Source organism: Grampus griseus, assembly GCF_964374135.1.
Source record: "Grampus griseus genome assembly, chromosome: 14".
In the NCBI taxonomy this organism is placed as follows: domain Eukaryota; kingdom Metazoa; phylum Chordata; class Mammalia; order Artiodactyla; family Delphinidae; genus Grampus; species Grampus griseus.
The window spans coordinates 59,131,958-59,159,525 of NC_139008.1; the positions used below are offsets into that span (position 1 = coordinate 59,131,958).

General features: G+C 40.4%; 1 protein-coding gene across 1 annotated transcript in view; it reads left to right on the forward strand.

The window, feature by feature from the left end:
• Positions 1-4,390: 4,390 nt before the first annotated feature.
• DNAAF9 (dynein axonemal assembly factor 9) overlaps positions 4,391-27,568 on the forward strand; it is a gene marked incomplete at its 5' end in the record, with an annotated part of 148,332 nt that continues 125,154 nt past the window's right edge. The window contains one exon of the mRNA XM_082669478.1: positions 4,391-4,473. Within this exon, the coding sequence (XP_082525604.1) occupies positions 4,391-4,473 (83 nt within the window). The remainder of the gene's footprint in view (positions 4,474-27,568) is intronic.

A 27,568-nucleotide genomic window follows, 5' to 3' on the forward strand; every position in this document is an offset into this window, starting at 1 on the left:
TGCTTTGTGACCACCTAGAGGGGTGGGATAGGGAGGGTGAGAGGGAGAGGCAAGAGGGAGGAGATATGGGGATATATGTATATGTATAGCTGATTCACTTTGTTATAAAGCAGAAACTAACACACCATTGTAAAGCAATTATACTCCAATAAAGATGTTTAAAAAAAATCATTCTTTAGTGCATTTTACACTTCCCTTAAGCAATGGAGTGCTTCAACAACACTGGTTTCTCTTCTTTCACTTTGCATAATCTATTGCTAAAGAGGTATTATAAACTATCAACAAGAGGTAACTAAGTTTCCCTTAAAGTCAATAAGAATTTGAGGGTCATTTTCTTTAGGATTAAAGTATGATTCAGTACTTCAAATAAACTGAGGATTCTCCATTTATTAAAGCAAGCTAACAAGTTTCTGAATGCAAGAGAAATGAACAGTACTGAATGCCAACAAAATCACAAAAATTCCTCAGTTGTTCAGTTGGCGCTTAAGAAAACAATTTCATGACAATTACATCAAAGTCAACAGGAAAGACATCAGATGTTGTAAGAGCAGCACCATGTAGAATATGAACCAGATAGCCAAACGGTTTCTGAAGAAACATTCGTGCTTTACTTCAGCTTTGAATAAACAATGTCTGCACTTTTATGCGAACATCTACCAACATTTGTATTGGTATCATCTCCACCAAAAGCAGTACAATTTTCTTCGTTAACTCCTAAGTCAATAATAGAGTCTCTGCAAAAATTTGCTCTTGTTTCTGAAGTCTCATCTGGAAGAGTCTTTACTTAAAATAACCTTACAAGTGAGCCTTTTCACAAGAAGGTTATTGCACAAGCAAATTTTTCTGCTTTGTCATTACTTGAATCCATAAAAAGATGAGGCATTTAGGGCTTTGATAATCACTGCAATAGTAAATGGAGTTATTATATTTTTAATTATTGCAGTAGGTTTTGTCCTGGCATTTGAAATTTTGCTTCCAGTTTTGGAATTAGAAAATCCTCCTGGTAGCAGTACATTCAAAGAGTCATTTGAGCTGAAAGACTGATGACAATATACAATGTGGGAGACTGTTACAACTTCTGCTGTGATTATTTTACGTTCTTCATCTAGATTTCTTTTAATCAAAATTTTATTTTATCACTTTCTTTGATACAAGTTGAAGAAATCACACATCTTTTACTCTAAGCTGATAGTATATGCTCATTTATATCTGACTTTCCACCATTTTCAATACTGAATGAACACTTGCATACTGCACAAAGAGCTTCAAAAGGAATTTTCCTCATTTAATTCAGAAAATGTATCATGAAATTCACACTTGCATTTTGGCATTTAGGGGTTCAAATATAGCAAATAAAAACGAGGTAACAATTTATTTTCAACAAGGGTGCCAAGACAACTTAATGGGAAAAGAAATGGTGCTGAGACAACTGGATAGCCACATGCAAAAGAATGAAGCTGAACTTCTACCTCATATCAAGTACAAAATTTAACTCAAATAGATCAAATACCTATATGTAAGAGCCAAAACTACTAAACTCTTAGAAGAAAATGTAGGGGTAAATCCCTGGATTAGGCAATGGTTTCTTACATATGACACCAAAAGCACAAGCAACAAAAGAAAAAAATAAATTGGATACCATCAAAATTAAAAATTGTGTGCTTCATAGGACACTATCAAGGATGTGAAAAGAAAACCCACAGAGTGCGAGAAAAATTTTGCAAGTTGTATACCTGATAAGGGACTTGTATTTAGGCTATATAAAGAACTATTACAACTTAATAAAAAGACAACCCAATTAAAACATGGGCAAAAGATCTGAACAGACGTTTCTCCAAAAAAACATAAAAATGTCTAGTAGGTATAGGAAAAGATGCTCAACATCATTAGCTGTCAGGGAAATGCAAATCAAAGCCACAGTGAGATACCACTTCACAGCTACTAGGATGGCTATGAACAAAAAGACAGATAGTAAGTGTTGGTAAGGAGGTGGAGACACTGGAAGTCTCATACATTGCTGGTGGGACTGTGAATGGTCCAACTGCTTTGGAAAACAGTTTGGAAGTTCCTCAAAAGATAGAGTTACCCAGCAATTCCACTCCTAAGTTATATACCCAAGAGACTTGAAAACATGTGCCCACAGGAGAACTTGTACACGAATGTTCACAGCACCATTAGCTAAAAAAAAAAAAAAAAAAAAAGTATAAAAGTGGAAGCAACACAAATGTCCATCACCTGAGAAATGGATAAGAAATATGTGAGATAACCATGCAATAGAATATTATTCAACCATAAAAAATGAAATCCTTGTACATCCTACAACACGGATGAGCCTTGCAAACATTATGCTAAATGAAATGTCAGTAACAAAGGACCACATACTGTATGATTCCATTTATGTGAAACGTTCAGAATTGGCAAATCCATAGAAGGGGGGCGGGAAGAGAGAGAGAGAGAGAGAAAGGTAGATTAGTGGTTGCCTATGGCTGGGATGGTTGGGAAGAAATGGGGGAATGACTACTAAAAGGTATAGGGTTTCTTTTGGGCGTGCTGAAAATGTTCTAAAATGACAGTAGTGGTGATCGCACAACTTTGTGAATACACCCATTGAATTATAAAAGAAAAAAATTGGTAATAGCGACCAACGCAAGAACTGAAAAAGTTGTATTTAATAAATCTCATGGCTGCATCATTGCATCTGTCACAAGCCCAAATTCATATCTAACGGTAAGGTGTGAGTTGAGTCGTGAAAGGGTTGCGAACTTAAATTTTACGAAAAGCAAATTGAACTCAAAGGTGAATATCTAGTCTGCCTGCAAAGGAGAGCTGTACTTGTAAGGAACAGTCTCCCTTAACAAAGTCGGAGCTGAGCCAACCCAATCCAATGTTTTGGGAAGCTAGCGTTCCGGGACTGGCAGTATTTCAGAAGCGTGAGCGTCTAGCGATTGACGGGCTTCCAGCTTTGTTAGTGTGGTTACTGGAGTAAGGAAGCTGAGTACCTGTTAACTACCAGAAGCCTGGTCACTGGAGTGAGGCACTTGCTGATTGGTTGTTGTCTAGAAGGATGGCGCTGTCAATGATTGGCTGACTTTCAGAAGCTCTGGACTGTCGTTGATTTACAAACTTTCAGAAGCCTAGCTACCGGAGTGAAGCTGTTGTTGACTGGCTGATTTTCAGAAGCCACTGGAGTGAGGCTGTCGCTGATTGGCTGGTTTGTAGAGCCTGTGTACTGATGTGAAGTTATCTCTAAATAATGGTGGTTACTTGATCAGGACTTAGAACTTGAGCAAAAAAGTCCTTTCCTTTCTTGAATATGAAAAATAAGTACTTTTAATTTCTAGTTCCTTCTTTTGGTCTTTCCTCAGCTAAACTCGCTGGAGACACCGTAGACACTGTACAGATCTTTTATTTGTAAAAGTAGGATTTTCAGTGATTTAAGCACCAATTACTGTGGCGGAAAAATAGCTCTAATAGTTTTTAATTGATTATAAAAAGATAAATACAGGACATTTAAGGCATCCTGACAAAGTCAGTATACGACGCAGGACAAAATCATTAAATACGTCCTGTATATACAGGATGCCTGGAAACTGTCAATTACACAGAAGACTGACGCTCGCTGGGATTAGGTTTCTTGCATACGGCTCTGCAGTCAGAAACGGGTCGAGTCAGAATCTGAACTGTAAAGGGCAGGGATCCTCTGGGCCCCTGTGAGCCCCTAACGTCTGCGCAAGGCTGGGCGCGCACCGCTAACCTTAGGTCGGCTAGAAATCCGCTGAACGTCTGAAGGGAGGGTGCACAATTGACTAGCAGCGGGTGAGGAAACAGTAGCAAGGAACCGGCCTGGGAGACCGGGTCACGAAAGCCGAGCACCAGGGCGGTTCAGATCTCCGCGCCAGGGACCTGCTGCGGCAGCAGAAGGCTTTGCTGGAGGCCGAAGTGGACTGGGCGGGGCTGAACGAGGCCCCGCCCCCAGGCGCGCCCGTGTGCGTGGCTGGGGGCGCCGCAGAGCCCCACTCCACGATGCGAAGCCTGAGGACAGGCCAGAGCGGCGGCGCGGTAGCTTTCACTCTGGGCACCCACGCTCCCAACGTCCAACCCGGCCGCCTCGAAGCTTAAGAAAGACTCGACCTGCAGCCGTGCGCTTGCCCCCACCCCCAACCCGTCCCGACGCCCCCATCCGCCCTCTTTGCGCGCGTCCAGCTCCGCCCCCTCCCCCGGCTCCGCCCCCGCCCCCGACGTGCCCCCGCCCCCGACGTGCCCCCGCGCACTGCGCCCCCCGCCCACCCGGCACGCCCAGCCGCCCCACCCGGCCGTAGCGGGCCAGGAGACGCCCCGCAGGCCTGAGTGACCCTCGCAGCGGCGCCGTCCTCCTCCGCCTCTCGCAGCCATGGACGTGTACCCCCCACACCGGCTGGGACTGCCCCGCGCACGGTCCCCCGGCGGCCCTGGCCGCGGGTCGCCCTCCGTCAGGTACGCGGGGCTGAGGCAGCAGAGGGGCTGGCGGGCGGGCAGGCGGTTGCGGGCTGTTGGGGTCTGAGACGCCTCCCGCCGAAGGGCGTGGCCCGATATGGCTTCCTTGCGGACGTTTTTTTCCTGAACGGTTCCCTGACGAACGTTTCCCGAGGAGCGGCTCTCGGTGCAGAGGCTCCCACAATGGCTCCTGTATCGACAACCCCACAACGGCTCCTCTGTGAAGACCCCCTATTATGACATCCCCAACCCCATAGAACATTTCCCCCCGGAAAGATTCGCCTATCGAGAACCTCCACAGTGCCTTCTGTATGATTAATTCACTTGCCTTTCCCATAGGATATTTTCCCCAGAAACGGCCATCTATGGAGACGTCCCCTCACAATAGCTCCCCTTATAGAACCCCCAAATGGGTTTCCCTCGAAATGGCTTACCTCTCATGCTCCCCTACAGTACGTCTCCTTTAGAGCCTTTACCTCTCACTGCGCCTTCCTTAGAGAGTACCCCCCTCCCGCCCCATAGAAACACCCACACGGACAGCATCTTCCCTGTTGCGCGTTTCCCCACCTCCCCCTGCCCCAGCCCGAGGCTCCCTCACTCCACGATGGGGAGCTCAGGTTGAGGACAGGTGGAGGTCATTAGGGGCCTGGATAAGGAAAAAGGGGCCAGAATCCCCGAAAGCTGCGGATCCCAGGCCACAGAGCCTAGAGATAGAGCCCCCGGGTGCCTCAGTATAGGGAGGCTCCCCGCCCGCTTTCGATATATGAAGATTTGTTTCTGCTGTCTGCTTCCTGTGCCTTTGGAGCTGACCTTGATAGTCTCGGTATTATTCGTGATGGAGCTGGTTTGGGGCCGCCAGTGGAGTGTGGAGGTTGGAATGATGGAGGGGTTGTGGCAGAGACCATTGAGAGGAAGGGAGGAAGAGAGAGAAATGGGCTTTGGTTCTGCTAAACTGTCATTAAACCAGAAGAGGGTTTTTATTTGTTTTGTTTGCTTTTTCTTTATTCTAGCTACTTAACAAAGCAAATACGGTGTTGTTTCCTTGAACGAAGGTTGTCAGCTTAACATGTGAGAATGGTCTTTCCTGTATCCTTGTTATGGTATTTAAGGCATTGTATTGGAATTTTTGCTCTCAAATCTGTTTTTTTTCTTTGTTTTGTTTTGTTTTTCTTTTAACTCCACCAGATTCATGGAGAACAAGAACTGAATCTTAAAATCCAGTCCCTCTCTTACTTACCGACATTCCTTCTTTCACCTCAGTTACTAACACATATTGGTTGAGTAAATAAAGGATGGGGAGGTGGGACTAGATACCCTTAGTTGCATTTGGGAGTCCTAATTTGCTTCTGATTTGGCAGGTGACGTTAGGTGACATATTTGGACTCCTGTTCTGCTCTTCAGTGGAATTTCAGTGGGCTTTACAGTTCCAAGCGTTTAGCAGCTTATGGTAACCATCTCCAGTCTGTCCTAACGTTTCTGGCAGCCAGTTTCACTGTTAGAAAGTATTTAAACTTTGAATAAAATAGAAACTGCACAGGATACTTTAGAACTTGAAGCAGCCACACTTTAAATCCAGGGTCTATGTAGACTTGGGGTTCATCCCATATCATCTTGAGCTTTGAAGTATGGAGTCTTTGAGACTTTTAGGGAAAAAAGAGCTTCTGAATAAAATCCATCTCTAAAATAACTGCTTCCTTCCTTGCTTCTGGTAGCACATTTTGCTTCTGGTAGCACATATAGCTTCTGGTATACATTTTTTTTTTGTAAGTAGTGTTTTTATGTTAAAAAGATCAATGTTGGCTAACTTTACTAATCATACTCAAACTCCGAATTTTCCATCACGTGGTTTGAGTGAAACTTGTTAGTCTTAAGACATGGGGTAGTGCAAGGAACCCGAAGGCCTGGAGGTTGTATACCTTTGGTAAAAGAAATTTTGTGAAAGTTTCCCTCCTTTCCCTGCCGTTTTTAACTGAACGTGTTTTTCTTACTCATTCAGTTAAGCCTTTCCCAGATTTTGACATTGAACGTTTCTAGAAGGTTTGTGCTCAGCACTTTCCTGTCACCCATATTTGGCTTCTTTGCTGCACTCTGACACCTGAGTGATGAAAGAGGCGGGCCTAACTGATGAAGCTGCATTCCTAGAGACCCATAGATAGTACTTTGCAAGTGAGTGGTTCTCTTCTAGCAATGGAGTTCATTTTCACAGATGAGCAGTAGAGATCAGGAGTTAAAATATTGTTGCTTAGACCTAAAAGCTTCTTTTTAATGATATGGTAGTCATTAGTGCTGTCCATCAAATATCTTTGGTTTTTGTCTCCTGGGCATGTGGTACCATTGTACTTGCTTGCACCCTTGAAGATGGATATGGCGTTGTTAGTTGCTTTTGGTCAGTGAAATGTGCACAGGAATGATGTGTATCCCTTCATGGTAAAAACTTCTGGTGTGTGATTTGCCACTCTTTCCCTCTGTTTTGGTGATTGTTGGTGCTCCGGATGGTGGCTAGTCTCAGTCTGGGAACCAGAGCAAGCTTCCAGGTGACCTATGTTTGACATGTAGAGTGAGCAAGAAGTAAGCCTTTGTTTCAAGCCTCTGAGATTTTGGAGTTATTACCAAATAACTATCTTTACTTGTACTAAGGAACCAGTGGAAATAGTTGAAATATGCTTTCCTACTTCAGATCTTTTCCTGCAGAGGAATCTGATCCTGCTCAGGACTTGTTTAACAGTTTAAATTTCACTCCCTCTTTATGCAAATAATCCAACATACACTGTGCTACGTGCTGTGGATTCAGAGCAATAAGGCAGGCCTCTGCCCTCCAAGAGCTCCTTTGTAAGTGGAGAGAGGTAAAAATCATAATACAGGGTGGTGAGAAGTAAATATTGGGGAGGAAATAGGGCTGAAGGAACAATAATGTAAGAAAGCATAGTCAATTTGGGGCTCAGCAGTTGGAAGAATGGAGTTGCCATTTACTGATATTGGGAGCATTGGAATAAGAGCAGATTTGTGGAGAAAATAGAGTTCAATTTTGACCTTGTTCATTTGAGTTTCCTAATAGATAATAGATAGCCAAGTGGAGATATTGGATTAGCAGTTGGATATATTAGTCTGTAGTTCAGGAGAGAGATTGAAACTGGAAATACCATCCATATTACTGGTGACTCCAGAATTTTTTTTTAAAGCTATGAGACTAGATAGAGACCCAGGGAGTAAATGTAGATAGAGAGGAGGACCAACATCCAAGCCCTGGGATATCCCATGTAAAAAAGGCAGTGTAGCAATGTCTTCCAAATTCTGAGGGGAAATGGTTTCCTACCTCTGAGATAGGGGAAGAATCAAGGATAGTCAAATGATAAATGCAAGAATAGACTATTAGATTTGGTAATGTGGAGGTCATTGGCAACCTTGACAAGAACAGTTTTGGTGCAGTGGGTTCAAGAGGATATAGAAGAGGAATTGAAGACAGTGAGTATAGATAGTCACAGTGATGTTGTTTCAAGGATTTCTATAAGGGAGAGCAGAGTAATAGGGCTGTGGCTGGAAGGGCACGAAGTGTTAGAGTTCTTTTTGTTTTTAGGTGGGCAGATAGCATGTTTGTAAGTTAATGGGAATGGTGGAGTATAGAGAGACAAATTGATGATTAAAGAGAGAGAAGGGACAGTTGCAGGGGTGAAGTCCTTGAGTAGATGAGAGGGAATGGCATCTAGGATATAAATGGATATGTTGACCTTAAGCTCGATAGCTACATGGACAGTTCATCTGTGGTGATTATATTGACCCAAATACTGGTGAATTGGTAGCTTGGTAGTGGGACAGAGTGAATGTTCACTTCTGATTACTTCCATATTCTCAGTTAAATAAGAAGGAAGGTCTTTAGCTAAAAATGAAGAGTGGGGGAGGTGTTGGAAGTTTGAAGAGAAAGAAGGTGTAAAATTCATCCAGGAGAGTGGGAAAAAATGAGTTGAATAAGGAAATATTTTAGGGCACCAGGTGCCCATTTGGTATTTGTAGTCATAAATTTAAGGTGGGTGAGACCCAGTTAGCATGGTTGAATGCTTCCCCTTCAGCTGTGTTGAGCTGCTTGGATGTGGGCACTGTGGGAGGGAGTGGCTGAGGTAGGATAGAGGACGTAATTGGAAAATAGGAGTAAAGGAACTGAGAGGTAAGGATAGTGGAAGGGTTGTCTCAGTGCATATTGAGATCATCGTGAATTAAGATGGGAGTAGTAATAGCAAAGAGACAATGATCCAGAAGCTAAATCTTGAGGGAATTTGGAGGACTGAGTGACCTACAGGTTTGTAGATGTCTGTAACAAGGAGGGATAGTGGGTGGTTATTGTTTGTTGGCATGAAGAAATCATCCAAAATAAAATAGTTTCTCACAAATAAAGGTGTGTTTCTAGATTAAAAGGACCCTCCAAGAATCCAGCACAATTAATTTAAAAATATCCATGCCAAGGCACATCATCATGAAATTTTTTTTTTTTTTTAGAAATTTATTTTTTATTTGTTTATTTTTGGCTGCATTGGGTCTTCGTTGCTACACGTGGGCTTTCTGTGGTTGCAGCCAGTGGGGGCTACTCTTTGTTGCAGTGCACCGGCTTCTCATTGTGGTGGCTTCTCTTGTTGTGGAGCACGGGCTCTAGGTGCGTGTGCTTCAGTAGTTGTGGCGTGTGGGCTCAGTAGTTGTGGCTCGCAGGCTCTAGAGCACAGGCTCAGTAGTTGTGGCGCACAGGCTTAGTTGCTCTGTGGCATGTGGGATCTTCCCGGACCAGGGCTTGAACCCGTGTCCCCTGCATTGGCAGGAGGATTCTTACCACTGTGCCACCTGGGAAGTCCCCACATAATGAAATTTTTGAGCACTATGAAGACAGAAGAATATCTATAAATCACATAGAGTCATGAATCATTAGATTGTAGCAAGAATGGACACTAGAAGATAATGGAGCAAGGAGTACCTTCTAAAAGAAAATGAGTTCCCACCCAGAATTCTGTATCCAGCCAAACTCTCAGGCAGGTGTGAGGGAACAATAAAGACATTTCACACATGCGAGGTCTCATAGTTTGACTTGCCATGCGCCCTTTAAGAACTCACTGGGTGGCGTGTGCTCTAGCAAAAAATTCTGACCGAGGAGTTCCTGTGCTGGTCTTCTTCTATACCATGTATATATAGGTGGAATTTTTTCCTTGTTAAGGGACTCATAAGAAAGGACCTTCTTTGTTGCTTCTGGAAATTACCAAAGGGCTGGAACCTTTTTTTAAAAAAATTAATTAATTAATTAATTTATGGCTGCGTTGGGTCTTCGTTGCTACGTGCGGGCTTTCTCTAGTTGGGGTGAGCAGGGGCTGCTCTTCGTTGCGGTGTGCGGGCTTCTCATTGTGGTGGCTTCTCTTGTTGCGGAGCACAGGCTCTAGGCACGCGGGCTTCAGTAGTTGTGGCACGTGGGCTCAGTAGTTGTGGCTCACGTGCTTAGTTGCTTCGTGGCATGTGGGATCTTCCCAGACCAGGGCTCGAACCCATGTCCCCTGCACTGGCAGGCGGATTGCTAACCACTGCGCCACCAGGGAAGCCCCGGACTGGGACCATTTTTTATTGCCATTTCCCATATTGCTTGCCCTAGTGCTTAGGTCAGTGTCTGGCACATAGTCAGTACTCACTAAATGTGAACTGCTGTTGTTAGCCATTATGAAACACTGCTTGCACTAATTATTTATTGAATGAATAAAGAATAATTACAGGTGAAACTCTGGGCTAAGGGTGTTCAGAGAATGAAGAATCACAGTTGTAAGCTAGATGGTGGGAAGGTGGGTCACCATAGTGATTTTCTATAGAGAGCGCTTACATAAAGCCTCACAGAGACAGGTTATCTCTTCAGGTGATGTTTATTGGTCAGGTACCAATACCCGTGGTTCTCTTTTGGGTTTACAGATCTACAGAAGTGGTAATTGTCCCTGCTTTAAGAAAACTCAAAATACAGAGCAAGACTATGACCTTGTGTGTCTGAAAATGTGAAGTTTCACCTTCAGTATACTTGCTTGGATTCTGGCCAGGGAGGCTTGGTTTGGTGCTTATAGAAGTAAAAAGGGTTTGCTTAGTTACGTTTTTATGACCTTATTTCTGGCCCGGGGTGGAGGTCTAAGTATGGGTTTCCCCCTGCTATCAGAAAGTAGAGCCTTCCTAGGAAACCTTTTGTAAGGTGAAACAGCCTAAAGTGAAGGAGCAATTACCTTAGAACACATCTTGCTAACAGAGGCACAAAATAAATCAGGATAAAGCACAGATGCTCACAGACACAGTTCAAAGCTATGGAGGCTTGTTGCTGTAATGCTGAGTGTAGTTACCAGCGAAGGAGCTTGACAGTGCCACTCTCATTGCTCCACTGCAAAACAGATGCTGGCTATCTTTGCTTTTCACCTTTTTTCATAAAAGCAAAAACCCTCTTCAGATTTCTTTCAGTTAGTGAAAACAGGTAGGTCTTATGTAAAAGCGAACTTTGAAAAGCAGGGGATGCCCCTGTCTGCATTTTCACATATGTCTGGGATGACTGTGTGCTGAGGACTCTTATTTAGTGAGTATAGTTGCATTAATAGTGCACAATATTGTAACAGTGTTTCCTAGCTCTTGGGCTCTTCTGTGATATTCTAATTTTTGGAGAGGGGGAGTAGATGAGATGCAGATGCCCTCAAGAGTTCCACAGCTTAAATATTGTTTTGCCCTGAAATAAAAAAGAAAAGAAAAAGCAGAGTTTGCTACTTGGGTATTTAAAACTGTTTTCTGTGATTTTGAACCTAGTTCAATGGAAAGTTAGCTAATTTGGCATGCTTTTTGCTTTCAACTTGTTTGAAATAATATTAGGTTTATAGATGAGTTGCAAATATGGTACATAGGGTTCCTATAAGGCCTTCACTCTGCTTCCTCTAACGTTAACATGGTGTATTTATCAAAACTAAGAAATTAATATTTGTACTGTACATTAGTTTACTGTAAACTTTGTTTACTTAGTAAATTTGTTTTTATTTGGAGTTTATTACTCCAGACTTTCTTAGCCCAATCTTTCCACTAATGTCTTTTTTCTATTCCAAGATCCATCCAGGATTCCACAGTGCATTTATATTTGGCATGCTTTTAATAGTCAAAGAAGTGAGGGAAAGTACTTGTGGATGCCTTTTGAATGAAGACCTGTGAAACTGACTTTACAAAGAGCAGATTGTGTGTGGAAATGCTCAGAGAAATCTGGAGAAAAGGAAGAAAATGGAAAATAATATATTGTTACAGTGGAACATAGTGACAGACTTTGAAATAACATTTTCCATTTGTGGTGGGGAGCATTTTCTGAAGTTCTCAGATTTAGTTTGTAGAGAGTCTTATATACTCCAATTTGTGAAATATGCATAGACATGAATTGCAATTGGGTACAAGTTTTAACTATTTTAGATAAGGTGACCTGTCAGGAGCCATGTTTGGCAGCTGGTAGAAGATGCTTAACAATGACTTAACTGAGGTTTACTCTCTCTTGGAAAAGATGTCTATCTAGAGGAGGGCAGGCTAGTCCTGGTATGAAGTCATCAGGGAACCAGGACACTTCTGTGTTTGTATTTAGCAAATGGATTCCATTTTCTTCATAGCTTCATGGTCACAAAATGGCTGCAGGAACTCTAGCTATCAGGTCTGTCAGGCAAGAAGGGGAAAGAAAAGCAGCAGCTTTCCTAGTTGAGTCAGTTCTTTCCCTTCAGCAAGCTTTCCCAGAAGCCTCCACCTGATCGCTTTTGCATGTCTCATTGGTCAGCTCTAGAAGCAAAGGAGCTGTGCCTATTGCTGCTCCAAATAAAATTGGGATACTATTGGGTTGGCCAAAAGGTTCATTCGGTTTTTTCCGTAAGTGGCTCTAGTAGTGCTTAGTTGTCCTTAACTTCATTCGAAACAATTTTGTTAGATTGTATTATGACAGCTATCATATCAGCATGTATTTAAAAAAAAAAGCTTGGACTTCCCTGGTGGCACAGTAGTTAAGAATCCACCTGCCAGTGCAGGGGACACGGGTTTGAGCCCTGGTCCCGGAAGATCCCACATGCCGTGGAGCAGCTAAGCCTGTGTGCCAGCCACAACTACTGAAGCCCGCGCGCCTAGAGCCCGTGCTCCACAACAAGAGAAGCCACCGCAATGAGAAGCCCGTGCACCTCAACGAAGAGTAGCCCCTGCTCGCTGCAACTAGAGAAAGCCCATGCACAGCAATGAAGACCCAACGTACCCATAGATAGATAGATAGATAAATAAATTTTATTTAAGTAAATAAAAAATGTATCAAAATTTGTGAATTTTTGTGTAGCCACTTTAATATTGAAGATGGAAGAAAAACAATATTTTCAGCATATTATGCTTTATTATTTCAAGAAAGGTGGAAATGCAGCTGAAATGCAAAAAAAAAGATTGTGCAGTGTATGGAGAAGGTGCTGTGACTGATCAAATGTGTCAAAAGTGGTTTGTGAAGTTTCCTGCTGGAGATTTCTCACTGGACAATGCTCCACAGTCAGGTAGACCAGTTGAAGTTGATAGCAATCAAATCAAGACTTTAATTGAGAACAGTCAACATCATACCACGCAGGAGATAGCTGACATACTCAAAATATCCAAATCAAGTGTTGAAAATCATTTGCACCAGCTTGGTTACGTTCGTCGCTTTGATTGGGTTCCACACAAGTTAAGTGAAAATAATCTTCTTGACTGTATTTCTGCATGCGATTCTCTACTTAAACGTAACGAAAACATTCTGTTTTTAAAACAAATTGTGACGGGCGATGAAAAGTAGATACTGTACAATAATGTGGAATGGAAGGGATCGTGGGGCAAGTGAAATGAACCACCATCAGCCACACCAAAGGCCAGTCTTCATCCAAAGAAGTGATGTTGTGTATAAGGTGGGGTTGGAAGGGAGTCCTCTATTATGAGCTCCTTCTAGAAAACCAAACGATTAATTCCAACAAGTACTGCTCCCAGTTAGACCAACTGAAAGCAGCACTCGACAAAAAGCGTCCGGAATTAGTCAACAGAAAATGCATAATCTTCCATCAGGATAACGCAAGACCTCATGTTTCTTTGATGACCAGGCAAAAACTGTTACAGCTTGGGTGGGAATTTTTGATTCATCCACTGTATTCACCAGACATTGCACCTTCAGGTTTCCATTTATTTTGGTCTTTACAAAATTCTCTTAATGGAAAAAATTTCAGTTCCCTGGAAGACTGTAAAAGACACCGGGAACCTTTGCTCAAAAAGTTTTGGGAAGATGGAATTATGAAGTTGCCTGAAAAATGACAGAAGGTAGTGGAACAAAACGGTGACTATGTTGTTCAATAAAGTTCTTGGCGAAAATGAAAAATGTGTCTTTTATTTTTACTTAAAAACCGAAGGCACTTTTTGGCCAACCCATTATTAGTTAAAAAAAAAAAGGGGGAGAATGGATATGGATTAGGCACCTGTTTGTCCCTACCACAGAGAGGTAGCTGTGTGGAATGAAAGTTATATTGCTTAGGATTACTAATGGCTGTGATGAGCTACATGAAAATGCTGGGAGAAAATTCAAGTCATGGACTAGTTAAATGATGCCAACACATTTTCAGTCGTGTGTGTGTGTGTGTGTGTGTGTGTGTGTGTGTGTGTGTGTGTGTGTGTGTGTGTGTGTGTGTGTGTCCCTTCAGTTTGAGTCACTTTATGGTCACTGGTTAACCATGCTGGTCATGATAGCAGTAATGTTGCCTTTGCTTTTTACATTGCAAGTTGTTGCTCCAGAAAGGACATCAGTGGGAAAGGACATTTATTGACTTGAGACACATCCTGCCTTCTTGGCTTTCTTCCAAGTCTGTTTTATGGAGGGAATAAATAGTTGCCACTTTAATGCAGGGCCAGCTTTCTTAAGCCCTTAAACCCTTTTCTTAGCAGTCCTGCAGTAGCTCCTTGTAATCAGTACCTGAAGTCTGAATTAATGCTGATATGATAATATGTTGTATTACTCCTGCTGTTGATTTTCCCCCCAATATTTTATTATGAAAACTGTTTGGAAGTACAGAAAAGTTGAAAGAATTGTTCAGTGGACATTCATGTATATTCATACCTAGATTCTCTGCTTAATGTATTTGCTCTGTTTGCCTTATCATATAGTCATCCTGCTATCCATCCATCAATCCATCCTATGTTTTAATGCTTTTCAAAGTAAGTTACAGACATTGGTATGCTTCAACCCTAAACATTTCCTGGGTTTGATTTCATAATAAGAAGAATGCTCTCTATTTCAAGTAACAGAAACCCAACTCAAAAGATTAAAGTAAAAAAGGGAGTGAATGTATTGGCTTGCTTGGCTGGAAGGAATAGTGGGGAGATAAGACTTGTAGGAAGACCTGTAAGAACTAGGGCCTCAGGAACTGGAACCAAGACTCTGCTATCAAAATAGTTGCCTCTATCCAAAATAACCTGAAATCCACATTCTTCCTGCACTGTGACCCTAGAGGCCATTTCTCTTCTACCTCTAAAATAGGAAATCCCTGGAAAGGACTCCAGCTGACCTGGCTTGCTTCTGGGTGAGTCATGATTGGATGCTGTGGCAGAGAAGGGGCACAGTGTATGTTACCAAGAGAAATGAAAATGGAAAGCATGCTAAGTGAAGTATATACCTCAGAAAGCTTTCCATTTGTTCTCTCATGCTGGCATAATGCTGGTGTTTGACTAGGAGAGTACAAAGGAGAACTACAAATGCAAAAGTCCTAAATAAAATAATATTACAGCTAGCCCTTCATATCCACAGGTTCTTCATCCATGGATTCAACCACCCCAATCAAAAATATATTTTTTGGGCTTCCCTGGTGGCGCAGTGGTTAAGAATCCGCCTGCCAATGCAGGGGACACGGGTTCGGGCCCTGGTCCAGGAAGATCCCACATGCCGCGGAGTGACTAAGCCTATGCGCCACAGCTACTGAGCCTGCGCTCTAGAGACCATGAGCCACAACTACTAAGCCCACGTGCCACAACTACTGAAGCACGCACACCTAGAGCCCATGCTCCACAACAGAAGAGGCCACCGCAATGAGAAGCCCTCGCACCACAACGAAGAGTAGCCCCCCATTCGCCGCAACTAGAGAAAGCCCAGGCACAGCAACAGAGACCCAATGCAGCCATAAATAAATAAATAAATAAATGGGGGAAAAATATATATTTTTAATTTGAGAAAGTTCCAAAAAGCAAAACTTGAATTTGCTCCACACAAGCAACTATTTATATAGCATTTACACTGTATTTACAACTGTTCACTTAGCACTTATATTAGGTATAAGTAATCTAGAGATGATTTTTTTTTTTAATTTTCGGCTGCACTGTGTGGCATGTAGGATCTTAGTTCCCCGAACAGGGATTGAACCATGCCCCCTGCATTGGAAGCCAGAGTCTTAACCACTGGACTGCCAGGGAGGTCCCTAGAGATGATTTAAAGTATACCAGAGGATGTGCATAGGTTATATGCAAATACTATGCCATTTTATATAATGGACTTAAGCATCTGCAGATTTTGGTATCTGAGGGGGTCCTGGAACCAATCCTCCATGGATAACAAGGGACAACTGTATAACAATGAAAATTCTAACCACACATGGTTTAGAAGTTATGGGGAAACAGGTACTCTGTTATATTGTAGGTGAACGTTTTAAGAAGACAATTTGGCAAGATCTATCAAAGTTTTAAATGCAGATACCTCTTAACCTGGCAATGCTAGTCTCTACCTTGCAGAAACTTTAGTACTTGTGCCAAAGATGGCTATATAAGGTTGTTCAATGAAGCATTGTTTGCTATTTGCAAAAATAATAAAAATCCTGAATGTTCAATTATAGTGTCTGGTTAAATAAACACAAAAGAACATAGTACAACAGTTTTAAAAATGAGGTTGTGTTCTATTTACTAGCTTGGAAAGATCTTAAGGTAAATGTTAAGTGAAAACACGTTGCAGAGCAGTTACATATGTCGTTATTATGATTTTATGTAAAACAACTCTTTCCCCAAAAAACTCACCCAAACTATGTATTACTGAGAGATTCACATCACATTGTTCACAGCAGTTTCATAAGATAAAGTGATTCAGATTGGTATGAGGATTCACTTTGTAAAACATTCAAAGCACAAAGCATATAGAATATAAGGAGGATTATTCATGTTTTAATTGTTTAATTTGAAAATCAAAAAGCATAAATTATGGAGGAAAAACAGGCAGAAATAAAATTTTCAAATTTTCTCCTTCATTTCCAGGGAACCAGGATAATGAAACACAAACAAACAAGAAAATATATCTGGCTGTGTATACAGTAATTGTTATAAAAGCAGTGAGCAGTGAATTAACTATTATATATAAAATGGAAGATGGGGAGAACAGAGATGATTATTTAGAATTCAGAAATATTGTATCTGAGGCTAACTTTATTGTCAGGAAATCAGTGAGATATATCAGGAGAAGTTCAGAGTCAGGGTGCCTGGTCACTCAGGTCCTGGGGCTGTTAATCTTTACTCAGCCTTGTGATCTTGGGCAAACTGCTTCTCTTTGGGTCTTGTTTTTGTCTTGTCATCTGTCATGTCTAGATTTTGAGCCTGAATCCAAGGAAAGTGAGAAATACAGTATAGTATACAAGCAGCATGTTTGATATAAATAGTATTACTGGGTATATGTTGAGTCTACAGGTATTCTAAAGGAGGAACTTTGTAAAGTCGTGGGTGACCACAGGCCATCTACCCAGGATGTGCCACCTGTGCTCAGGTAGACCTGGAAGCTACAGGGCAGTGCTATTGCTGGGCTTGGTGTGTGTTTGAAAGTTTCTATTGAAAAAAAGGAAAAAAAGAGTGGGTGGTTACACAACAAACTCATAGTGGTGACCTCCGGGGATGGGGAACAGTGAAGACTTTAGTTTTATATGTCATATTCCATTTTTTTAAATAAAAAAGGATGATAAATTAATATTTTACATAATTCAAAAAGGCACTAACATAGGTTAATTCTGGGTGCTGTAAATATGAGTGATTGTGGTTTTCTTTATACTTACCAGGTGTTTTTTTGTTTTTTGTTTTTTTTTTCGGTACACGGGCCTCTCACTGTTGTGGCCTCTCCCGTTGCGGAGCACAGGCTCCGGACGCGCAGGCTCAGTGGCCATGGTTCAGGGCCTAGCCGCTCCGTGGCATGTGGAATCTTCCCAGACCGGGGCACGAACCCACGTCCCCTGCATCGGCAGGCAGACTCTCAACCACTGCGCCACCAGGGAAGCCCTACCAGGTGTTTTTTAATAGGTAAATACTTCAGTAAGTGAAAAGTTTAATGGTTCAGTGACAAATAATAGGCTATGTTCTGGTTAAAAACTAAATTTGGGAAGCAAGAAAATATTCAAAGGAAAAAAACTAAATTTAGTTCTACCCATTAGACAAGAAAATACTATGATAATGTTTTACTCTGGGAAGAGGAAGGTCTTTCTACATTTTATATGCTTTCACTTTGTTTTACTTTTCCCTTTATTTATTTCCCAAAACACTTGCAGGGAAAAAAGTCCTCTTTTTGCTCCTGTCTTCAGTATTGTCTTGGCTTCCCACCGCAGTAGTTGGGGAGCTGTTTGTTTCCTGGTCACATGACCTGTTAATGCTTTTTGTCACTGGCTGATTCTAAGTTTGAAAGCCCAAGAGCTCTTGGTAACCGTGGTAGTCAGCTAGGGTTGCGCAGTGGACCAAAGGACCAACTTAATGAAATATTTGTCATGTAGAGAATGATTGCAAAATGAATCTTATATTAAACATGAGAAAGTGGGGAGGGACAGGCAACCATTTCCCAGGGAAAGAAGTTTTCTTACTTTAATCTTAGTCATCTTGCAGCTTAAATTCTGCTACTTCCAAACCCTGAGTTACTCCACATCTCCTTACCTCCAGCTCCAAATTTTTATTATGAAAATGTTTGAACAACACAGAAAAGTTGAAAACATAGTACAGTGAATACTCTATGCCCATCGCTTAGATTCACCAATTTTAACTTTTTACCTTATGTGCATTCTTTACTTTTTCTTTTCTTTTCATTCTTCTTTTCTGTTAAACGGTTTTCAATTTGCGGATATAATGACACTTTGCTCCTGAGTACTGCCTCATGCATCTGCTAAGAAAAAGGACATTCTACTTTGTAACCACCATAATATTATCTCAGCTAAGAAAATTAATAGTCAATTTGAATATGCCCTGGATAATAGATAATAATATAATAATATATAATTATTACCTATTATACAAGGCATATTCAGATTTCCTCAGATGTCTCATAGATGTTTCCCTGGGTTTTTGTTTGTTTGTTTAAATCGAATTAAGGTTCATAAATTGCACTGTCTTATTATTCTTTAATCTCTTTTACATAAGAAGAGTTCTCCCTCTCTTCTGTTTTACATCACATTGGCTTTTAACTTAAAATTTAACTTAAAATTTTTTTAATTATGGTAAAATACACATGAAATTTACCATCTTAACTGTTTTAAGTGTACAATTTAGTGGTATTAAGTACATTCACATTGTTGTGCTACATTCACCAGTATCTATCCACAGAATTCTTCATCTTGCAAAACTGAAACTCTGGTACCTCTTAAACAGTAACTCCCCACTCGTTCCCTCTGGCCCGTGGCAACCATCTTTCTACGTTCCGTCTTTGTGAATTTGGCTGTTGTAGGTACCTCATAAAAACGGAATCATATAATATTTGTCCTTTTGTGACTGGCTTATTTCACTTATTATAATGTCCTTAAAGTTCATCCATGTTTTAGCATATGTCAGAATTTCTGTCCTTTTTTAAGATTGAATGATATTCCATTGTATTATGTATATACCACAGTTTATCTGTGTCCATAGACATATGGGTTGCTTCTACCTTTTGACTATTGCAAATAATGCTGCTATGAACTTGGGTGTACAGATATCTCTTTGAGTCTTGCTTTCATTTCTTTGGGGTGTATACCCAGAAGTGGAATTGCTGGATCATATGGTAATTCTGTGTTTAATTTTCTGAGGATCACTGTGCTGTTTTCCACAGCAACTGCAATATTTTACATTCTCACCAACGGTGCACAAAGGTTCTGATTTCTCCTCATCCTTGCTAAACTTTATATTTTCTGCTTTTTTGATAGTAGCCATGTTAATTTGCATGGCAGTAATACCTCGTTGTGGTTTTGATTTGCATTTCCCTGATGATTAGTGATATTGAGCATCTTTTATCTTTTCATGTGCTTATTGGCCATTTATGTATCTTCTCTGGAGAAATGTCTATTCATGTTCTCTGCCCATTTTGAATTGTTTGTTGTTGAGTTATAGAGGTTCTTTATGTATTCTGGATATTAGCCTCTTAATAGATATATGATTTGCAAATATTTTCTCTCATTCTGTGGGTTGTCTTTTCACTCTGTTAATTGTGTCCTTTAATGAACGTAAGTTTTTAATTTTGATAAAGTCTAATTTATGTATCTTTCCATTTGTCATCTGTGCTTTTGGTGTCATTGGAAAATGACAAAAAATCATTGCCAACTCTAATGTCATGACGCTTTTCCCATATGTTTTCTTCTAAAAATTTTATAGTTTTAGGTTTACATTGAGGTCTTTATTCTGAGTTAAATTTTGTATATGGTGTAAAGTCAGAGTTTGAATCCTTTTTTTTTTTTTTTTTTTAATTTGCATGTGACTATACAGTTTTCCCAAAACCATTTGTTGAAAAAAACTCTCCTTTCTCAATCCTGGTACCCTTGTCAAAAATCATTTGACCATGAGCACATTATAGTAAGTGAAATAAGCCAGTCACAAAAAGAGTTTATTACTGGGCTCTCTATTCTATTCCATTGTTCTATAATCAGTGGTCCCCAGCCTTTTTGGCACCACGGACAGGTTTCGTGGAAGACAGTTTTTCCACGGACCAGGTGTGGGGGGGATGGTTCAGGGGGTAATTAATGTGAGTGATGGGGAGCTGCAGATGACGCTTTGCTCGCTCGCCCGCCGCTCACCTCCTGCTGTGTGGTTGGGTTCCTAACAGGCTGCAGACCCTTACCGGTCCACAGCCGGGGGATTGGGGACCCCTGTTCTATATGTCTATCTTTATACCAGTACCAAACTGTTATGGTTAGCTTTGTAATAACTTTTGAAATCAGGAAGTGTTTCCTCCAGCTTTATCCTTTTTCATTATTGTTTTGTCTATTCTGGGTTCCTTGAAATTACTATGAATTTTAGGATGGATTTTTCTGTTTCTTCAAAAAAAGTTTCTGGAGTGGAGGGGAGGGATAAATTGGAAAATTGGGATTGACACATATACACTACTATATATAAAATAGATAACTAATAAGGACCTACTGTATAGCACAGGGAACTCTACTCAATACTTTGTAATGGCCTATAAGGGAAAAGAATCTAATAAAAAGAGTGGATATGTGTATTTGTATAACAGATTCACTTTGCTGTACACCTGAAACTAACACAACATTGTAAATCAATTATGACCCAATAAAAATTTATATATATATATAAAACTATATATATAAGTTCCTGGAATTGTGATGGAGATTATATTGAATCTGTAGATTGTTTTGTGTAGTATTGATAGCTTAACAGTATTAAGTCTTCCAATGCATGAACGTGAATGTATTTCCATTATTGGTGTCTTCTTTAATTTACTTCAGAAATCTGTGAATGATTCAGTTTCTCTGAATCCTCACCAGCATTTCGGTATCGTCACCATTTGTTATGGATATTTTAGCTTTTCTAATAGATGTGTAGTAATACCTCATTGTGGTTTTAACTTGGATTTCCCTAATGGATAATGATGTGGAACATGTTTTCATGTGCTTATGTGCCATCTCTGTATCCTCTTTGAGAAAATGTTTTTTCATGCCTTTGGCCTGTTTTCTAATTGGATTGTTTTTTTACTGTTGAGTTTGGAGAGTTTCTTATGTATGCTGCTTGGTTAGGTAAGTGATTTGCAAATATGTTCTCCCAATCTGTAGCTTGTCTTTTCATTCTCCCAACAGGTTCTTTCACAAAGCAAAGTTTAAAATTTTGCTGAAGTCTAATTTATCAAATTTTTAATGGATCATACTTTTGGTATCAAGCCTAAGAACTTCATTAAATCCTAAGCCCTGAATATTTATTCTTTTTTCTTCTAAAGATTTTATAGTTTTATATCAAAATTTTTAAATCTATGATCTATCTTAATTTTTGTGAAAGTTATAAAGTTTAGGTTGAGGTTCATGTTTTTGTCTATGGATATCCAGTTGTTTCAGCACCATTTATTGAAGAGACTATTTTTCCTCTATTGAATCACTTTCCACCCTTTGTCAAATATTAATTGGCTATATTTTTGTGGGCCTATTTCTGGCTTTCCGTTCCATTGATCTATGTGTCTGTCTCTCAGCCAGAACCACAGTCTTGATTACTTTAGCTATATAATAAGTTTTTTTAATTTTTTTGAATTTTATTTTATTTTTTTATATAGCAGGTTCTTATTAGTTACCTGTTTTATACGTGTTAGTGTATATATGTCAATCCCAATCATCCCAATTCATCCCACCACCCCCACCACCCTGCTTTCCCCCTCTTGGTGTCCATACTTTCGTCCTCTACCTCTCTGTATCTATTTCTGCCTTACAAACTGGTTCATCTGTACCATTTTTCTAGATTCCACATTTATGCGTTAATATAAAATATTTGTTTTTCTTTTTCTGACTTGCTTCACTCTGTATGACAGTCTATAGGTCCATCCAAGTCTCTGCAAATGACCCAGTTTCATTCATTTTATGGCTGAGTAATATTCCATTGCATATATGTACCACATTTTCTTTATCCATTTATCTGTCGATGGGCATTTAGGTTGCGTCCATGACCTGGCTTTGTAAATAGTGCTGCAGTGAACATTGAGGTGCATGTGTCTTTTTGAATTATGGTTTTCTCTGGGTATATGCCCAGTAGTGGGATTGCTGGGTCTTATGATAATTCTATTTTTAGTTTTTTAAGGAATGTCCATACTGTTCTCCATAGTGGCTGTATCAATTTACATTCCCACCAACAGTGCAAGGGAGTTCCCTTTTCTCCACACCGTCTCCAGCCTTTGTTGTTTGTAGATTTTCTGATGATGCCCATTCTAACCGGTGTGAGGTGATACCTCATTGTCGTTTTTTTTTTTTTTAAGATTTTGTTTTTGTTTTTTTGATGTGTACTGTTTTTAGTCTTTGTTGAATTTTTTACAATATTGCTTCAGTTTTTATGTTTTTGGTTTTTTGCCTGCGAGGCATGTAGGATCTTAGTTTCCCAGCCAGGGATTGAACCCACATCCCCTGCATTGGAAGGCGAAGTCTTAACCACTGGACCGCCAGGGAAGTCCCCTCTTTGTAGTTTTGATTTGCATTTCTCTAATAGTGATGTTGAGCAGCTTTTCATGTGCCTCTTGGCCATCTGTATGTCTTCTTTGGAGAAATGTCTCTTTAGGTCTTCTGCCCATTTTTTGATTAGGTTGTTTGTTTTTTTATTATTGAGCTGCATGAGCTTATATATATTTTGGAGATTAATCCTTTGTCTGTTGATTCATTTGCAAATATTTTCTCCCATTCTGAGGGTTGTCTTTTTGTCTTGTTTATACTTTGCTCTGCAAAAGCTTCTACATTTCATTAGGTCCCATTTGTTTATTTTTGTTTTTATTTCCATTATTCTAGGAGGTGGGTCAAAAAAGATCTTGCTGTGATTTATGTCAAAGAGTGTTCTTCCTATGTTTTTCTCTAAGAGTTCTATAGTGTTCGGTCTTATATTTAGGTCTTTAATCCATTTTGAGATTATTTTTGTGTATGGTGTTAGGGAGTGTTCTAATTTCATTCTTCTACATGTGGCTGTCCAGTTTTCCCAGCACCACTTTTAGAAGAGACTGTCTTTTCTCCATTGTATATCCTTGCCCTCCTTTGTCATAGATTACTTGTGTGGGTTTATCTCTGGGCTTTCTGTTCTGTTCCATTGATCTATATTTCTGTTTTTGTGCCAGTACCATATTGTCTTGACTACTGTAGCTTTGTAGTATAGTCTGAAGTCAGGGAGTCTGGTTCCTCCAGCTCCTTTTTTTTCCCTCAAGATTGCTTTGGTTATTCGGGGTGACATCTTTAGGATTTTCTATATATAGTTTCATGTCACCTGCAAACAGTGACAGTTTTACTTCTTCTTTTCCGATTTGTATTCCTTTTGTTTCTTTTTCTTCTCTGATTGCTGTGGCTAGGACTTCTGAAACTATGTTGAATAATAGTGGCGAGAGTGGACATCCTTGTCTTGTTCCTGATCTTAGATGAAATGCTTTCAGTTTTTCACCACTGAGAATGATGTTTGCTGTGGGTTTGTCGTATGTGGCCTTTATTATGCTGAGGTAGGTTCTCTCTATTCCCACTTTCTGGAGAGGTATTATCATGAATGGGTGTTGAGTTTTGTCAAAAGCTTTTTCTGCATCTATTGAGATGATCATATGGTTTTTCTTCTTCAGTTTGTTAATATGGTGTATCACATTGATTTGTGTATATTGAAGAATCCTTGCATCCCTGCGATAAATCCCACTTGATCATGGTGTATGATCCTTTTAATGTGTTGTTGGATTCTGCTTGTTATTATTTTTTTGAGGATTTTTGCATCTATATTCATCAGTAGTCTTGGTCTGTAATTTTCTTTTTTTGTACTATCTGTCTGGTTTTGGTATCAGGGTGATGCTGGCCTCGTAGAATGAGTTTGGGAGTGTTCCTTCCTCTGCAGTTTTTTGAAAGAGTTTGAGAAGCTCTTCTCTAAATGTTTGATAGAATTCACCTGTGAAGCCATCTGGTCCTGGACTTTTGTTTGTTGGAAGAATTTTAATCAGTTTCAACTTCATTACTTGTGATTGTTCTGTTCTTATTTTCTATGTCTTCCTGGTTCAGTCTTGGAAGGTTATACCTTTCTGAGAATTTGTCCATTTCTTCCAGGTTGTCCATTTTATTGGCATAGAGTTTCTTGTAGTCTCTTATGATGCTTTGTATTTCTGTGGTGTCCATTGTAATTTCTCCTTTTTCATTTCTAATTTTACTGATTTGAGTCCTCTCCCTTTTTTTCTTGGTTAAAGGTTTATGAGTCTGGTTAAAGGTTTATCAATTTTGTTTATCTTCTCAAAGAACCAGCTTTTAGTTTTATTGATCTTTGCTATTGTTTTCTTTGTTTCTATTTCATTTATTTCTGCTCTGATCTTTATGATTTCTTTCCTTCTGCTAACTTTGTGTTTTGTTTGTTCTTCTTTCTCTAGTTCCTTTAGGTGTAAGGTTAGATTGTTTATTTGAGATTTTTCTTGTTTCTTGAGGTAGGCTTGTATAGCTATAAACTTCACTCTTAGAACTGCTTTTGCTGCATCCCATAGGTTTTGGATCGTCGTGTTTTCATTGTCATTTGTCTCTAGGTATTTTTTGATTTCCTCTTTGATTTCTTCAGTGATCTCTTGGTTATTTAGTAACTTATTGTTTAGCCTCCATGTGTTCGCATTTTTTACGTTTTTCTCCCTGTAATTCATTTCTAATCTCATAGTGTTGTGGTCAGAAAAGATGCTTGATATGATTGCAATTTTCTTAAATTTAGTGAGGCTTGATTTGTGACCCAAGATGTAATCTATCTTGGAGAATGTTCCGTGCGCACTTGAGAAGAAAGTGTAATCTGCTGGTTTTGGATGGAATGTCCTATAAATATCAATTAAATCTATCTGGTCTATTGTGTCATTTAAAGCTTCTGTTTCCTTATTTATTTTCATTTTGTATGATCTGTCCATTGGTGTAAGTGAGGTGTTAAAGTCCCCCACTATTATTGTGTTACTGTCGATTTCCTCTTTTATAGCTGTTAGCATTTGCCATATGTATTGAGGTGCTCCTATGTTGAGGGCATATATATTTATAATTGTTATATATTCTTCTTGGATTGATCCCTTGATCAGTATGTAGTGTGCTTCTTTGTCTTTTGTAACATTCTTTATTTTAAAGTCTATTTTATCTGATATGAGTATTGCTACTCCAGCTTTCTTTTGATTTTTTTCTTTCTTTTTCCATCCCCTCACTTTCAGTCTGTATGTGTCCTTAGGTCTGAAGTGGGTTACTTTTAGACAGCATATATATGGGTCTTGTTTTTATATCCATTCAGAGAGCTTGTGTCTTTTGGCTGGAGCATTTAATCCATTCACCTTTAAGGTAATTATCAGTATGTATGTTCCTGTTACCATTTTCTTAATTGTTTTTTTTCATTTGTTTGTTTTGTTTTTTTTGCGGTACGCGGGCCTCTCACTGTCGTGGCCTCTCCCTTTGTGGAGCACAGGCTCCGGACGCGCAGGCTCAGCAGCCATGGCCCACGGGCCCAGCCGCTCCGCGGCATGTGGGATCTTCCCAGACCAGGGCACGAACCCGTGTCCCCTGCATCGGCAGGCGGACTCTCAACCACTGCGCCACTAGGGAAGCCCTTGGGTTTGTTTTTGTAGGTCCTTTTCTTCTCTTGTGTTTCCCACTTAGAGAAGTTCCTTTAGCATTTGTTGTAGAGCTGGTTTGGTGGTGCTGAATTCTCTTAGCTTTTCTTGTCTGTAAATCTTTTGATTTCTCCATCGAAGCTGAATGAGATCCTTTCTGGGTAGAGTAATCTTGGTTGTAGGTTCTTCCCTTTCATCACTTTAAATACATCATGCCACTCCCTTCTGGCTTGTAGAATTTCTGCTGAGAAATCAGCTATTAACCTTATGGGAGTTCCCTTGTATGTTATTTGTTGTTTTTCCCTTGTTGCTTTTAATAATTTTTCTTTGTCTTTAATTTTTGCCAATTTGGTTACTATGTGTCTCGGTGTGTTTCTCCTTGGGTTTAGCCTGCCTGGGACTCTCTGCGCTTCCTGGACTTGGGTGGCTATTTCCTTTCCCGTGTTAGGGAAGTTTTCGACTATAATCTCTTCAGATATTTTCTTGGGTCCTTTCTGTTTTCCTTCTGGGACCCCTATAATGTGTATGTTGGTGCGTTTAATGTTGTCCCAGAGGTCTCTTAGGCTGTCTTCATTTCTTTTCATTCTTTTTTCTTTATTCTGTTCTGCAGCAGTGAATTCCACCATTCTGTCTTCCAGGTCGCTCATCCGTTCTTCTCCCTCAGTTATTTTGCTATTGATTCCTTCTAGTGTATTTTTCATTTCATTTATTGTATTGTTCACCTCTGTTTGTTTGTTCTTTAATTCTTCTAGGTGTTTTTTTCTTTCATTCTTCTAGGTCTTTGTTAAACATTTCTTGCATCTTCTCAATCTTTGCCTCCATTCTTTTTCAAGGTCCTGGATCATCTTCACTGTTATTATTCTGAATTCTTTTTCTGGAAGGTTGCCTGTCTCCACTTCTTTTAGTTGTGTTCCTGGGGTTTTATCTTGTTCCTTCATCTGGTACCTAGCCCTCTGCCTTTTCATTTTGTCTGTCTTTCTGTGAATGTGGTTTTTGTTCCACAGGCTGCAGGATTGTAGGTTTTCTTGCTTCTGTTGTCTGCCTTCTGGTAGATGAGGCTATCTAAGAGGCTTGTGCAAATTTTCTGATGGGAGGGACTGGTGGTGGGTAGAGCTGGGTGTTGCTTTGGTGGGCAGAGCTCAGTAAAACTTTCATCTGTTTGTCTGCTGATGGGTGGGGCGGGGTTCCCTCCCTGTTGGTTGTTTGGCCTGAGGCGACCGAGCACTGGAGACTACAGGCTCTTTGGTGGGGCTAATGTTAGATTCCGGGGGTGGGGGGGGCTCATGCCAAGGATTACTTCCCAGAACTTCTGCTGCCAGTGTCCTTGTCCCACCAGTGAGCCACAGCCATCCCCCACCTCTTCAGGAGACCCTCCAAGAATAGCAGGTGGGTCTGGTTCAGCCTCCTATGGGGTCACTGCTCCTTCCCCCTGAGCCCTGACACACACACTACTTTGTATGTGCCCTTCAAGAGTGGAGTCTCTGTTTCCCCCAGTCCTGTCAATATCCTGCAAACAAATCCTGTTAGCCGTCAAAATCTGAATCTCTGGGAATTCCTCCTTCCTTTGCCAGACCCCCAGGTTGGGAAGCC